Source organism: Trachypithecus francoisi, unplaced genomic scaffold (genome assembly GCF_009764315.1).
Source record: "Trachypithecus francoisi isolate TF-2019V2 unplaced genomic scaffold, Tfra_2.0 Lachesis_group5, whole genome shotgun sequence".
In the NCBI taxonomy this organism is placed as follows: Eukaryota; Metazoa; Chordata; class Mammalia; order Primates; family Cercopithecidae; genus Trachypithecus; species Trachypithecus francoisi.
In genome coordinates this window covers 74230578-74247648 of record NW_022681470.1, presented here as the reverse complement: position 1 = coordinate 74247648, position 17071 = coordinate 74230578, and the positions used below count along the sequence as shown (strand labels likewise).

The 17071-nt window shown below is 41.2% G+C and overlaps 1 protein-coding gene across 1 annotated transcript in view; it reads left to right on the top strand.

The window, feature by feature from the left end:
* The first annotated feature begins 507 nt into the window (after positions 1 to 507).
* Positions 508 to 17071, top strand: part of ESRRG (estrogen related receptor gamma) — a 657690-nt gene continuing 641126 nt past the window's right edge. Inside the window, exon 1 of the mRNA XM_033200760.1 lies at positions 508 to 681. Within this exon, the coding sequence (XP_033056651.1) occupies positions 680 to 681 (2 nt within the window). The 5' untranslated portion in view covers positions 508 to 679. The remainder of the gene's footprint in view (positions 682 to 17071) is intronic.

The window sequence follows — 17071 nt, the reverse complement described above, 5'->3', positions numbered from 1 at the left end:
CACTCACCTTTCGCACTTCCATCCAAAATTCTGGGTTACCTAAATTCCTGTCCCAGTACCTCAGGAAAACGCCAACTCCTGGCATTGCTTCCCGCTTTCCCTCCCAGTCACTCCGGTACTCCCAGAGGGAGCCGGGTTTCCCTCCGCCCCCTGGCTTCAACAGCCAGCCACTCTGGGAGTTCCGCTCTTTGCCCTTCCCAGCCAGTGCCAGTTGCTGGGTGGGGGAGAAGGGTAGCAAAGGTAGGTGGGTAGGGAGGGTCAGGTAAATGGCGCGATTCTTCCCCCTTCCGCAAAAGTAACAATACTATTGTAAATTCTATTGAATTTCATCTCTCTCTGCCAATCTGTCCCCTCACAACTACTGCAAGGGAGGCGGGGGTGGGAGTAAGGTCGTCCCCGGAAAGAGGGGGTAAAATGCACGCCTGCTCCTCTCATTTGTTAGTTGCTTGGGTCAAAAAGTTTGCTATTTATAGGCTACACGCGGCAGCCCGAATCTCCGCGCCCGCTTCCGAGTGCAAAGTGAGAGCGATCCCGGAGACGCCAAGCGGCCCGACTCCGTCGTGTCCCTTGATTTGTTTTGTTTTAGTTCTCTCACGCGGCAAGCAGCCAGGGAGAAGACAGTGGGGAACCCCGAAACATCCTCTGGTAGTAGCAAGGAAAACAGTTCTGCAGTCGGTGAATGTGAGTCGGCGCTTGACCCCGCTCCGCGCGCGCGAGCGATAAGGCTGGGAGGAGACGCAGCCGCCCCGCCACAGCCACCGCCGCCGCCGCTGCTGCGCGCGCCCCTTGCTCAGTCCTTGGCTTCCGCCTCTGCCCCTTCAACCTCCAGCTCCACGCACTGTCTTTCTCTTGTCCCTCCTCCCCCTTTGATTTCTCCCTTCTCATTCTCTATTTCGCTGCATCTCTTACCCTCCCCCTCACCTCTTTGGCACTACTCTCAACTTCCAGCTGAGTTTGCATCTGGGCGCAAAAGGAGTCAAGACTGGCCTTTACGTGGGAGGCGGGGTGGGTGTGTGTGTTTTATAAAGAATAAAACTGCGGGGCTGGGCGGGTCGGGGGTGATGAGGGGGAAAAGCGCGTGCCCGAGCTGGCCGTAGAGCGCGGCCCGGCGCGCTGGGGGAGGGGACGAAGTGCGTCCAGATGGAGACTTTTCCTTTCGTAGTGGCTCCGACCTCGGGATGAGGACGCGGTGCCCAGGAAGCCTGGCCATTTGGGACCATCCCTACGCGGAGCGGGGACAGATCTCTCTTAATCAAAATCTCAGAACCGCCCTGGGCGGAAAGCAGGGAAAGGAGAGGAAGGACGTGGTCTCATGCTGTGGCTAGCCGGAAATAGAGTCACGGTCAGGTCTCTGAATTCCAGGTACACTGGGAACTGCGACACCTTTTTCCAGCGGCGCCGCCAGGACTCGCTTGCTGTGAGAGCAAAGGTGCAAGCGGATCGCGGCGGTCCGTCCATAGGCCTTGACCTTGTCCTCTTTTTCTAAATGCCGGAGCCGCAGACTATGCGGTGTTAGAAATCAAACGTCAAGGGGACGGGGCCACAGCAGGCTGGCGAGGTTCCTCGAGCCTCAGCCCGGAGCGAGAGAAGCTTAGCCGCGCCAAACGCACGGGGAAGAGCGGTGCGCTCGGAGCCGCGGCCAGGCGCTCTGTCTCGCAGGCGCGCGGCGACTGGCAGGAAACTCGTGCACAGTGGGTCAAAGTGCCCTTTCCCGCCTGAGTTGAGGCACACTTTTCGGGGTACGGGATGTGGAGAAGGTTGTGAATGAAAATAAACCCGGGGCTTGGATCCGTGAGGCCGAAAATGAGACCAGAGCGGGGGTAGAGAGGAATTAAGAACAAGTAAGGGGAGACCGCTGGCTTCGCTTCTCTGGCGCGCAGGGCCCTGTGCCCTCAGTGCGCGCATCGGGATCAACTTCTTAGGCACCACCAATTTTTCCTTCCTCTGTAAAAGTCGCAGTTAGAGTCCCCTTTTGGCCACATTCCCCCGAAAGTGCCCAGGCGGCCTTTGCGGATAGATTGGCAAGGAGAGAAGATCCAGAGCCAGTCTGTGTCGGTGCCATTTGGAGGAGACCTACTCCTCAGGGTGTGTGCGCCCGAAGTTCCTCGTCACAAACTGTGGGGTCTGGGGCGTGGTCTGTTCCCAGCCCGCATCCCCAGTCCCTCCCAAGCTCACATTGCAGCAGCAGTCTGGTTCATACAGGACCCGGGGCGCCCACATCTGGCCCTGAGCTGCCCAGATTCTCAACGTGGCCCTCCCAAAACCACTTTCCAAAACTCAACTGCCCAGTTAAAAGCAGAAGCAAGTTTCTGCCACTAACTCTGGGCCTCATTCGGAAATATGGGTAGATGCGAAACTTAGTATATCTTCATAGGCAGAAACCGGTGGCACTGACCTATAAAGTAGGAATTCAGGTGCTGGAGGTGCGATGTCTCAGTAGCTCTCAGCCCTGTTCCCCAACAGTAAATGCGCTCCGCTCTTTGGTTGAGGGTTTATCTTAGCTGTTGATCTTTGCCCTAAGCCCTAGTGAGAAGGGAAGGAAAGGAGAGAACAGGTCAAAGTAAGAAACGCTTACTTTCTGAGGAAAAGAGACAAGGGAAAGACTCAAAGGTAAAGCACAGTTGAAAGAAAGAAAGAAAGAAAGAAAGAAAGAAAGAAAGAAAGAGAGAGAGAGAGAGAGAGAGAGAGAGAGAAAGAGAGAGAGAGAAAAACCCCATTGCCAGCTGTCTTTCTTTCCACCTTGTTTAGTTTGAAAAGCCCACGACTTTCGAGAGCGAAGGAGTTGGTTAGCCAAGGACCCTCAGACACATTTAAATACCCCATCCCCAAAATGTTTCTATGACAGGCGTCGCTCAAGTGTTGGCCAAAGTTGGAGAAGGCCCGAGCGCGGGCTCCTAGTATCTCCGGCAGTTTTGCTTTAGCGTAAACTCTGGGTCCTGAAGATGGGGCGCTAGGCGCCAGGCTCCTGGGTAGCGGGGGAGCAGAGTGTTTGGAGTCTAAATCATTCATTTCGCTTTCAAGAATTTTGTGAAGCATTAGGGCTTTTCCCGCCTTTGACGGGATCTTAAAACTCCGGAGCTTCCGTCGCTTAGGAAAGTGACTTGCTCTGGCTGTGAGACTCACTCGCTCAGCTCTCTGTGCGGCAATGCTGGCAATATCTTTCTAGTTCGCGCTCCCAACAGCAGGCTCCTTTCTGGCCTGTGCTTCTCCACACTAGGCCTCTGTGGCGTGGCCTCTAGAGCCGTGGGTCTTTACTCATAGTCTGGGGCTCTAGATAGGAAGGACGCCAAGTTCTCCTTCTCGTTGTGAGTAAAGATGGCATTTCTATCATGTAGACAAAACTAGACAACAAACTTTTGGGGTATGGAAGGGAGGTGGTGACAGAGAACGGAGAGGCCCATTTGTTTCCAAATCAGGTAGTGAAAAAAGAAGAGATTTCACTTCCTCCAAATTAGCTCATTTTCAAGCAACTCTGGAAAATGGCAGGAACAGGAATTGTCCTCTTACAAATACTTCAGGTCTGTGACCTGTAACCCCCAAAACGAGGCAAGGAAAGGGTAACCATACACCTGTAACCCCCAAAAAGAGGCAACAAGAGAACGTCCATGCACGTGGAATTGGACACATTTGGGTACCTGTGTCCATCTGCATACGGGCCCTGCTTTTCTTAGATGGCCTTAGATCAAGGTTATAAGTGGCAGCCACTATTTTACCAATAATCAAAGCATAATCTCTTGACAGTTCCTAAATTGTGCTTTTCATGGTGCCACTGGCTGCTAAGTTGCCAGGGATGCGATAATCAGCTTGAACCATCCCAGACCAAGATAACTTTATGAGCCTTAAAATTCCCCCACCTTTCTCAATCCCACTTGTAATTCCTCAGCCACCATCCTGCCTTCTCTACCAGCATGGCTATGTCATCTGGGTACTAAAATGGCCTGAGAACCAATCCCAGTTGTTCATTTCCCTTTCCCCAGCTAGACCTTTGACTTGAATAAAGAATTACTCGGCCTAGCTCAAGGTGTCACACACCTGTAATCCCAGCACTTTGGGAGGCCAAGGCAGGAGGATCACTGGACTCTGGAATTTTGAGACCAGCCTGAGCAACACAGTGAGACCTCCCTCTCTACAAAATGTAAAAAATAAAAATTCCTGAGTGTGGACGGATGAAGGCAATGGCTAAACTTTTCCTAAAAGTTGGAAGAATTCCTTTCCTCCCTCCCAGATGGCTGACCCCAATGCCATCTTTCTTAGGTCAGCAACTCCAGAACTCCAGCAATGGGGTCTTCCTAATCTTGTGCTCTCCCTTATTGGGATTTCTTTTTCTAAGAGATGAGTGTGTAGAAGAACTGAGCACAATCTCCTTCCAGGATTTTATTTGATCATTAAATTTACACATTTCAAGGCCAAGAGCTGAGGCCTGAAATCCAGATGGCAGGAGGGAAGGAATTAGGGAGAACCCAAAGAACTAAGTGAGTATTTGACAAATAATTTCAATTAACTTGATACTCTTCTATTATGTCTCACCAGTTTGAACTCAAACTTTTCCCCTTAAGTGAAGAAATACAATTCTCCAATTATGTGACTGTATTAGCCATAAATTCAGGGCTGTATTCTGGCAGAGCATTTTTAGAAATTGACCACTGAATACGTACGTATGCAACCTCCAAAGTCTTCTGCGCCCTCCAATATCTTACTTCATTTTGACATAAAATAAAAGCATTTACTTTCATCCGGTTCTTGGTCACCTTCAACAGGTTGGTTTCAGTTGCTATATTTCTCAAATTTCCTTACAATAACAGCACATGAACCAGATATGTTTGCATTCCATGGGACAGGATTACTCCCTCTTCAGTTCTCCAGGTAGTTCTAGCTAAAACTGCCTTTACTTTCACCTGAGTTACACACCTGCTTGAGGTGAAAGTGAAGATTTTTTTTTTAACCTGAATTATTGAAATACTTGTTCACTTTTTTTTTTTTTCTTTTCTGACTATTTGGAATAAACCTGGTCATTAATACTTATGGTTGTATTAACATTTAAATAGACATGTCATAAAAGATAAACACATGTTTTATGGAGAAATTTTCTTTGAGGTATTTAAAAATCACAGCTTGGGTACTTAGCATAGCTTCAGGAAATTGGAACTTTGCAATTAATGGACAACTGAACTTATTTTCAGAACTTTTCATTTAACGTTAGCATACTTCTTCAGAATTACATTCTCTAATTCAACTGAATCTGCCATTAATTGCTTTAACAAGTATGTGTTTAAATGAGATTGTTTGCAACATATCCACCTGTACAACCTATTTGACAGGAGTTTACAATTCACAAAAATTAAATTTGGGGCAATATAGTATATTCCATTGATCCAATTTATTTAAGCTATATTGTACTGCCAACATCTTAATAGTAAAAAAAAAAAAAAAAGACATTTCTTCGTGGAAGAAAATGTATGTATTCTTTTTCAGGAAGGCTTGATGAATACTTAGTTTGTCTCCCATGTTCTTTATTTTTTCTATCAGATGCATCATTGCTTCTGATTAATTGATCTCACATAAATTAAAAGAAGATTCAAGTTACTGATTTCTGAAAAATTATATCCCCCTCTTAGCCAGAATAATTAATATTCAATTATTTTAAACATTTTAATGTAATTTAGAAGAGAGAAAACTCCTACACATATTCATTAATTGATGATTACCAAATTAGCTAAACTGTTGACAACATTTGGTTCACAACTATTAGTGAACATTTGGAAGTGAAGATGTAACATCAGGAAAGGTGATATTTCAGGTCCAATGCAGTGGCTCACACCTGCAATTCCTGCTCTTTGGGAGGCCCAGGAGAGAGAATTGCTTGAGGCTAGGAGTTCAACACCAGCCTGAGCAACACAACAAGATCCCTTGTCTAAAAAAAGAAAAAGAAAAATTAGCCAGGCATGGTAATACATGCATATAGTCCTAGCTACTCAGGAGGCTGAGGCAGGAAGAGAGCTTGAGCCCAGGAGTTTGAGGTTGCACTGAGCTAAGATCCCACTGCTCCACTCCAGCTGCAGGACATAGTGAGACCCTCTCTCTATATAAATAGGTAAATAAGTAAAGTTGCAGTTTCTGCTATCAATGTGACAATCCAAGAATGATATTCGAGATCAAAGGGCAAATGAAAAGTGGCACAATGAAATAAAAGGAGTAAGGACAACTTGTCAGCTGCTACCTTCTAGATGTGGTATTCCACTCCTTAAAATCGTTTGGGTGATATATTGTGTGAAATTATTTTGTATGGGAAGAAGAAGCTTCTTCCTTCTTCTACTGGGTGTCCAAGTTAATATTTACTTTTTAATGAGGTAAACTTCACATAACATCACATTTATCATTTTAACCATTTTAAGGAATATAATTTGGTGGCTTTTTTTTTTTTTTTTTACAACACTCACAATGATGTGCAACCATAATCACTGTCTAAATCCAGAACATTTTTATCACTCCAAAAGGAAGCCTCATCCCATAAGCAGTCAATCCTCATTCTTCCCTCCCCTTCAGCCACTGTCATGCCTTAAACTGCTTTCTGTCTCCATGGATTTGCCTATTCTCGACATTTTATAACTAATCATTTAACATTTGGCCTTTTATATCTGGCTTCTTTCACTTATTATCTTCATATAACTTCATTTGTTATAAAGTTTCATCCATATTGTAACATGAGTCAGTTCTTCATCCCTGTTTATGACTGAATAATATTCAATGTTATGGATATATCACCTTTTGTTTACACATTCATCCATTGATAGACATTTGGGTTGTTTCCACTTTTTGGCCATTATGAATAATGCTGCTGTGAACACGTGTGTACAAAGTTTTGTTTAAACATATGTTTTCTGCTGTCTTGGGTCCAACTTTGTTTAGGAACCAACCATACTGCTTTCCACAGCAGCTGCATAATTTTACATTCCCACGAAATGTGTATGTGGGATTTAATTTCTCCATTCCTCATCAACATTTATTTTTCTTTTATTTCTGATAGCCATACTAGTGGGTATAAGTGGTAATTCACTGTTGTTTCAGTTTGTATTTTACTAGTAACTAATGATGCCAAGTATATTTTCATGTGCTTATTGGCCATTTGGATATTCTCTTTGGAGAAATGTCTATTCAGGGTCTTGAGGATTTTTAAATTAGGGCTTTTGTCTCTGTTGTTGTTGAGTTGTAAGAGTTCTTTATACATTCTGAATATTAAACCCTAAGATATAGGATTTGCAAATATTTGTATTTTCTTTTATTCTGTGGGTTGTTTTTATACTTTGTTGATAGTGCTCTGTTATTCATAGAGGTTTTTCATTTTGATGAGTTCCCAGCAGTATTTTTTTGAGACTGGGGTCTCACTGTGTTGCCCAGGCTGGTCTCCAACTTCTGGGCTTAAGCAATCCTCCTACCTCAGCCTGAGGATATAGCAGTAGTTATTTTTTAACAATAAAGACATTACACATCCATGAAAAGACTCAGATTAAACACAACACAAAACAAAAATTTAAAACCCAGGTAAAGAGAAGACACTTCTTTAATGCCCAACCAATGTTAGCAAATGCAGACTATCAGGCAGTATGTAAAGTTAGTGCTGTTCAAGAAAAGGAAACAGGTAGGGCAACACTGACCTTTTTCTTCGAAGAAGCCCTGAGTTATTCAGATAAGGTGTCGAGCCTATGAATGAGATCTTTTATCTCAGGATGACAGTAGTTATTTTTTTTTAAATTATCATTATCAAATCCATCTACCAAGAGATTTCAAATAGTCTCCTCTGTTTAAATAACATTAAGGAGCTGCCTTAAACCAACAACAACCAGGAAAATCAAAAGGTTGACAGGGTGTTTCCAGTTTAGCAGTTTCTAACACACAGGCCACAGTAGTCAGATGACATGCTTGTACAGTTACAGAGAGAAAGTTATTGGAGTCAGAGAGAAGAGAAATTAAATCATTGTAAAACATTTATAAGACAAAACTTAATAAAAGAGTAAGGATGTCTATGGACATTATTAAATGTAAAGGCTTTGCCTATTATTTTAAATTAGTTGCTTTTAGACAATTAATTTATTGATTAAAAACAACGAATGCAGTGGTTTAGATGAGATCTTCATTTTATTTTAATTATTTAGCTATTGAGTAAGAAGACTTATGGTGGACACTGGTTTGGAGACCTCTGATTTTGTCCACTAGAGGTCTTGGATCAAATTTCTGCATTTGTCATTTTATGGAGTGTGCTAATGGGAAAACCCCTGGATACTTCCTAAGTACCTGTGCAGAGTGCTCTTGTGTGGCCAATGAGTACATGTGTCTGTCACCTGAACACATTCTGAGGGATCCCAGGGAAATTCTGTTTCCTTATCTGCAAAATAACACCTTTATCTGATAATTATTGTGCAGACAAAAAGTAATAACATATGTGAAAATGTTTTTTACATATGAGACATATTTATTTTAAAAAGTGGAAGCTTTAGTGTGTTTCCTTTCTAATGTAGCTCTTAAAGTCTACCAGATATTGTCCCAAGATTTAAAAAATATTTTAAAATTAACTGAAACAATTTTACAAAGTAGGTACTATTATTTTCCCCCATTTTACAGGTTAGAAAACTGAGGCAGGGAGTTTTTCTATAACTTGCCAGAGGTCATATAGCTGATGAATGACAGAGCTAGGTTTTTAAGTCAGGCAGTCTGATTCAAGAGTCCATGTTCTCAGTTACCTACCACATTATGCTGCTTAGAATAAAATAATTCAGAGATTTCAGATGAAAATCTGAATATTTGTATTGAAGCAACAAATACTTATTGAGTACCTATTAGGCATTAGATTTCTCTTGAAACATTGGAAGGTCTAGCAATGCTCGGGCTGCTCTCCTGAATTCTCTTATGGCAACCATCAGCTGGAGGTGAGTTTTCAAGGCCATCTTTTGATGGGGTCACCAAACTTGGCATGATTTATTCACCTGTTTACCTGCATAAGCCCTGTCATTAATCACATTTGTTACTGCTAACATAAGACACGGGCACGAAAAATAGCTTATAACCAAAACATATAAGCAAAAGGCAATAATAAACATAGAAAATGAACATTGTGGCATGAGTTTAGCTTTGCAAAGTTCTCTTGCTGTTAGTATTAACCCCAGAGCAATGAAACTTTGAACAAGCATTTGCAATTTAAGTGTTTAAGATCAGAAGAGTAAGAAACACCAACACAAAAAGCAAATTAATATCAATCAATATACCGGGAATGTATTTGACACTTCCCTAACTGGAAATCTCTAATAATTAATCTTTTATGCAGAGATTTTTCAGTTATAGAATTTATTTCCTTATTTTATGCACAAAAGGTAAATAATGAGGAATATCACATCTATTTCAAAAAGCAGGCTTCAGAATATGCCACAAAGTTGGGAAACAACCCAATGTCTAATGCTTTCAAAGTATTCATGCAGTGCAACTGGGCAGTGCTCATAGCAATTAGCCTGAGTACTGTGGGCTACAGAAAGGTCTCTTGAATAGAGAGATAATTGAATATGCAGAGTACCGTATTATCATTACACGTATTCCAATGCACTCTATTTTTTTCACAATGGTTAATTATTATTGATGAGGATACTTGATTAGCAGGAATCTTCCCTTTGTATATGTGTCTATACCAAGCCAAGCTTACTCCTGCTATTTGCCTACTTAAGATCAAAGAGTCTGCTTTTTGAAGATCTGGTACCAAGCAGAAGAAATATTTTAATATTCTCTATGTTGTGGCCAGTGGCATAGAGCTTGAGCCTCGCCATGATTTGGCCAACATTATTTCCGTAAACATGAGCCAAGTGTACTATGGAATTTGCCAGGTTGATGGCATGGGTGTATATAGCACAGTTGGCGCAGGCATTTTATCTGTGTCTAAATAACCAGCAGAAAACCTTTCAGTGCTGTACCACTTGGTGTGATATAATTTGTTTAATATTATAGAATGTTAATAACTGTAAATTTATTGATTTATTGAACAATATGTGTTAAGTATCTATTAGGCTTCAAGGCAGGGTTTTATAGATACTTTCTTCCTACATGGTACTATAGGGTGGGTGGGAAGGTAGCTAGGTAAAGAAACATTTTGAATCCCACAGAGAGGAAAGTGAGGCTTAGAGATTACTGCCCATGACCCCACAACTAGTCTGGATGCAGAGCTGAGACTCAAACCTAGGTCTCTGATAATCACAGGCCTCCTCTATCACAATAATCTCTTGATGAGATTTTCTGAGAGTGCATTCCATCCAAAAACCTATGACAGAGTGACCTGGGTCATTTGTGTAAAATGTAGAGTCCTGGGCCCTGCTCTAGAAATACCGAATCCCTGGGCCTCAGAAATTTCCGTAGTACCCTCAAGAGGTTCTCATATACAGCAAATTCAAGCATCAGGGATCTAGATACCAAACATCTTGACATATTTGGTTAGGTTAACTGGATACTAAGCAAAGATAGTTTGAGAGGAAAGAAGTTGTCTGACCATATATGATGTTAATAAATACCAATGTATTTTTAATGTTACCTTACACATTGGGATTTAAACAGATTCAAAGTGATCTTCCAGTTCAGGGAGGTTGTTTTTACTTGAGGTGTTCCATAGATATGTGATGTTTTTATCACATAGTCTTATACAGCTGGTTCTTTGGGACCCTACTTCCACACAATATTCATTGATTCATCAAATATTTACTAACATATCAAATACTATGTTAAGCACTTGAGGAAAAGACATGAACAAAATGGCATGGTTCCTGACCTCATGGATCCAACCCACGATCTACGGAGGGAAGATGTCAACAAGTGTTTTGTCTGAAGATTTTTCTTGTAGACAAATATATTTGTGAAACAATGGATTCAACAGATTTCTTCACTGTAGGATGTTTCAGAGTCTAGTATGTACTATTATGTACTGTGATTATCTGAGAGAGGACTGTGGTTTGTGATGTTTTCCAGATTTATCACAGCATCCTTTGTACAGACAACAACTGCTAGGTCTAGTGCTCTACAGGGTACTCCAGTGAAATCCTGTGACCCCTGGAAGGCCTAGTACCCTTGTGGTACTGGTATGGGTATAGAGTATATCATAAAAATGGAATCCCACTGCCCTCCCTCCCCAGGGTAGTATTGTTCTGATAACATAGTGAGCACGGGGATCTAGAATAGGGAATGGGCAGACTTGATACAGATCAGCCCTGAGCTGTCTTCAGAGGCCCTGGAGTGAGAATTTAGAAATGGAGTGGGTCCCTGGATGTGTCTCTGGTCTCTTCAGCTGGGTGATGGTTAAGACAGAAGGGTTGTTTTAGCATCCTTCAGGAATTCTGAGGCTGTCTTAGACCATTTGGTGTGAGAAGGGCAGCATGAGAGGGGATCATATACCATCTCTTATATGCAGAAGACTGTGTATTATTTGAGGGATACTCAACCTTTGGCTAGGGTCATAGAATGAGTTTATTTGCTGAAACATACCTCCTTTCTATGTATTGCCTACTTTTATGAGGACTGTTGTTGGATAAAGGAAAATGCAGGCATTTTCAGTGAGCTACCTAAGCTCGATTACCTTTTTTTTTTTCTTTCTTTTTCTTTTCCTCAGGCAGTGGCTATATCTAAGTAGAACAAAGTGACCTGGCAAGTGCTCAGATAACTCAAGAGTGGCGTATTCATCTGATGGATGGATTTAAATAGTTTAGTTGTTGACATTTATCAAATTACCCAGAAAACCGCCACATCACCACCTTGATTCATGCACATGGAGAGTTCTTAAGGAAGCCTCTTCAGAATTGTTTGCTTCTCTTAGGGATCATAATATTTAAAGATATGTTGCTTTATTGTTCGTTAAGTACATACTTCATTCACGAGCAGGTCTTGCCACACATGCTTCCTCATGGATTTACAAAGTGAAATCAAGAAATATAGTACTATCCCAGTAATTTAGGTCGTCATCACCTGAGTAAATACTTGGGATAAACTGCTTTTTTCCTCCTTTCCAGAGTTGTGGAATAAATGTTTACTTCTTCATTCATTGCTAGGAGACCTCAAATCTCTAAGTGTTGGTGTCTTCCATTCAAAGCCTAAATTCAGTTTACTCTGTTAATCACTTTGAACAAAGAGGAGTTAAATGCAATTGTTGTTGCCTTCAGGGAGCTTGCATCTCAGGCTCAGAAGTAGTCAGGGAAGGTGAGTGCACCAATTGTTATAATATCAAACCAACATCTGGAAAGTGCTAAATGCAGAGGTTATATGTGGTGTGATAGTGGCTCCAAGGTGTTTCATCTGCCCATGAAGAATTAGAGAAAGCTTATTCCAGGAGATTGCTTTGAGACTGGTGTTTTAAAATGGGCATGTTTTTAAAATTATTACTTCATTTTTTTAAGCTCTGAGTTACATGTATGGGATGTGCAGGTTACACAGGTAAGCATGTGCCATAGTGGTTTATTGCACCTATCAACCCATCATGCAGGTATTAGCTCTTTTCCCTAAGGCTCTTGCTGCCCCCCTACCCTCCTCTGACAGGCCCCAGTGTGTGATGTTCACCTCCCTGTGTCCATGTGTTATCATTGTTCAGCTCCCACTTGTAAGTGAGAACATGCGGTGTTTGTTTTTCTGTTCCTGCATTAGTTTGCTGAGGATAATGGCTTCCAACTTCATCCATGTCCCTGCAAAGGACATGATCTCATTCCTTTTTATGGTTTCATAGCATTCTATGGTGTATATGTACCACATTTTCTTTATCCAGTCTACCATTGATAGGCATTTGGGTTGGTTCCATGTCTTTGCTATTGTGAATAGTGCTGCAGTGAACATATACGTGCATGTAAAGAGGTGGAATTGGTGGAGCAGAAAAAGGAGAATTGTGCTTAACATTTTGTATACAAAGGCAAGAATGTAATTAATACACTGAAATGGGAAAATTGAAGGCCTATTTGGGACATAATGGAAGTGTATAAAGGATGGAGGAAGAAAGAGAATGACAAGGAAGAAGGTGAGTGCTAACATTATTTAGGGCCCCTTAGGCATGATATACTGTTAGGTATATTATCTATTCCTTTTCATTTCCATAAGAAACAAAGCAGAATATTATTGAAGGGCTGCTTCACTAAAGATTCATGCACCATTTCCATTGGACAGCTTTTCTGCTGGGAAGTGACTGCTAGAGGGATAACATTTCCTAGGCTGTTTTGCATCAAGTTGGGATGAAATAATTGCTCTCAACAACGAAATAAATATATGTCACTTCTGGGCTAAAGTGGTTAAGAAGTGTGTGTGCCAGCAGGGCACGGTGGTTCACGCCTATAATCCCAGCACTTTGGGAGGCCGAGGCGGGCAAATCACCTGAGGTCGGGAGTTGGAGACTAGCCTGACCAACATGGAGAAACCCTGTCTCTACTAAAAGTACAAAGAAAAAAAAAAAAAAAAAAAAAGCCAGACATGGTGGTCCATGCTTGTAATCCCAGCTACTCAGGAGGCTGAGGCAGGAGAATCACTTGAACCCAGGAGGTGGAGTTGCAATGAGCCGAGATCATTGCACTCCAGCCTGGGCAACAAAAGCGAAATTCTGTCTAAAAATAAATAAATAAATAAATAAATAAATGAAAAAAAGAAGTGTGTGCCTTTCCCAACATGGACTATGGAAGGAAAGTGGCTGTAAATGAAAGAATTTAATATCCTAGGGGAGGAAGAACCACTGGATGAAGAAGCCTAGGTACTGCTGTATATATCCCTGGGCTTCATCTGAATAAGAAATCTTCAATGTATTACGCTACTGAGATGAGATGACTGATATTTTGTAGTAGTTAGAGTTACCTTAATACAGGTATCATTACAGGCCTATAGAATATAGGTTCTTAGCAATAACTTAGTCAAAATCACATAACTAACAAGAGGTGGGGCCAGGATGCAAATCCAGGTATGTCTTCAGATTGCTTTTCTTTTTCTGGTCTATTCCCATGGTTTAAACTACTACTGTCTACATGCTAATTCATATTAGTGCTCCCTTGTCAGTCTAGGCCTCTGGAGAACCAGACCAGTGTTGGCAGTTGTCTCTTGGATATCTCTACTTGAAAGTCTGTGTTATTTAGCATATAAAAGAAGATCACATAAAAATGGAACTCCAATATATAATGGATTAAATAAGCAAAGTTTCTTTCTCACAGAATAAGTGGTCCAACAAGAGGAATGATTGATCCGGCCTGTCTGCTTTATATCCATATTGCTTCCCTGCCTTCCTCTAAGGTGTTGTGTCATTTGCATAGTTAACCTAACTCATGGTTATCTGAGCAGAAATTCAGGACAAGCAATTTCCTTTTAAGCAAATGGCACAGAGGTTGCCTTCTTCTGCTCCTATTACATCATCAAGAACTTAGTCATATGACCACATCTAGCTGCAAGGGAGGCTTTATAATATGGTCACTAGTAGGTGGTTATGTTCTTGGCTGAAACATTATTAGATGAAACAGGAGGAAAAACCATTTTGGAAGTTAGTTTTCTTTCTGGCACAAGAATTTGGCTCTCTGATATTAAATCTCAATGGATTTAAAACTATACTCAGCCATCTTCCCAAATTAACTTCTCAGCTTGTATTCCCTGACTTGGTTAATGGCCACACCACCCTCCCAGATGTCCAGAGAACAGGGTGGTATGCTTTGACTTTTTCTTTTTCCTTCCTTTCTATTGCCAGTCATTTTCATCTCCTAAGTGTCTGTTGAAACTGCCTGCTTCACTTAATCCTCTGTTTTTATCTCAGTTTGTGCCTCATCATCTCTCACGTAGTCTTGTAGGATGGCCTCCTAACTGGTCACACTGTCTCCAGTATCAACCTATCAAGGACATCCTTCACACTACCAGGAGGGTGATTTTTCTAAAATGCAAATCTGGTCATCATTTTACTCCCTTTTTACAACCCTTCAGTGATTTCCCATGGCAAAAGTCCAAATTGCTTTGCAGAGCATAAAAGTTCCTCTGTGGTTTAGTCCCAGAATCTCTCCAGCCTCATTTCTGACACTTTACTATTCCCCTCCCCAAAATGGATCACACCTACAGCTTCAGTTATACTGAGCGATGTCAGAATGTTGCATTTCTTTTTGTCTCTGCTCATGTGTTCCTTCTGCCTGATAAATGAGTGTATCATTTATATACACTTACATACATTTATATACATACAAGAATATATATATATATATATATATATATATTCTTGAAGACCCAACACAGCTGACACCTCTGCTGTAACATTATCCCTACTCTCCCCCAGGCAAAGTCCATCACTCTTACCTTGTTATGTTTCATTTACTCCACAAATATAACGGATTGGATGAGTGTCTCTAGGCACTGTGCTATACACTGGACACAATGAACAGACATATGGAGCTTATAGTCTAATGGCAGAGGCAGACATCAATCAAACATTCCCACAGACAAATATGAAATTGCAACTGTGATTAATTCTATGAATTGAAAAAAATGGTACAATTATGAGTTCATTACAGGAGGCCTAGTAAGGGAGACTTCACCAAGTTGGTATGTTTGAACTAAAGTGTGAAAGATGAATTAATCACATGAGAAAAATGAATTGTAGGCAGAGAGGACAGTGGTTCAAAAATCATATGTTAAGAGGGAATTTGGGATGTATGAAAGGGTTGAATAAAAACTGAGTTCAGTGGGGGTGTGGATGGCAGAGTGAGGTACAGGATGAAGCAGGAGAGGTAGGAGCTAGACTCTGAAGAACGTCATACGTGATGTTAAGGCAGTTTCTCTTTATTCTAAGAGGAATGAGATGCCATTTTAAATGAGATAGAGAAGACATGATCAGTATTTTTTTTTTTTTAAGAATTCATTTTGACTACTTTGTGAAGAATGAATTTGAGTGTTAGGTGATTAGATGATGCTTAGACTTGTTAGTTCAGGGAAGAGATTCTGATATATTGAAATAATGTTGTGATAGTGGAGATGAAATAAAGCACTTCTAGGATGTGGTATGAAATAAAATATTTCTAGGATGAGGGAGAGGGAGGTGTCAAGAATGGTCCCTGTGTTCCTGGATGTATGGCAAAGGTGGTCATGAAGGCATGGAACCTGGAAGAAAATTGGTTTGGAGAGAGTTTAAATGTGTGGTGCTTTGGAGAAATCTAAGAGGAGGCATCTCACTGTACATTAATCATATTTCTATTACTTCAGATACTTTGTGATCACTTTTGTGTATGTTTCTCTTTATTAGACTGTGAGCTCCTCAAAGGAATGGAGCAACATCCAAGTATTTTGTGAGCTCCTCAAAGGAATGGAGCAACATCTACATATTATTACTTTTCCATTTTTGTACCCCAAGTACTTATTACACTAACTTGTACACAATATATGTCCACCAAATGTTTGTGAATAAATGATCTAACTGGCCCCAAGGCCCACCCAATTTCTGACACAGCAGTAATAGGAAAGAAAACAAACTGGAAAGGCAAGTTTGGGCTCAATTGTAGAGTGTTTTAAATCCCTGGCTAAGAAGTTACATTATGACACAAAATGTAATTAAACCTTAAGTTTACATTTAGTTTCCAATCCAACCTTTGTTTCAAATAATGCCTCTGTTATTTTTAAAATCATATAATGTTTACTCAAGGGATATTCTCTCCTAAGTAAATCAAAGCCAACCGAGCTACAAGAAAAACACAGAGCTCATGCTATAAAAACAAACTATGCCCTTATGCTGCAGGTCAAAATGAAATTAGAATGAATTCACAGGAAAAGGGTTTGTGGATACAAAAGAAATGTAACCAGGACTATTTATTTGTTAGCTCTTTTTCTTTTCATTTGTATGAGAGGTTAGGATTCAGTCTTTAGGGCAGATGTAGAGGGGGATTCAGATTTACATGGCCCATTGTTGGATTATTTTCACAGCATGTATCTGAAGGGATTAATGTTGAAGAGCTACCACTGTTTCTTGGAGTCAGAGTGACAGACAATATTTTGAATCTATTGGATTTAGTCATAACGACACAAACAGTCTCTATCTGAGGTGAAACAAAGCTAATTCAATAAATGCTCT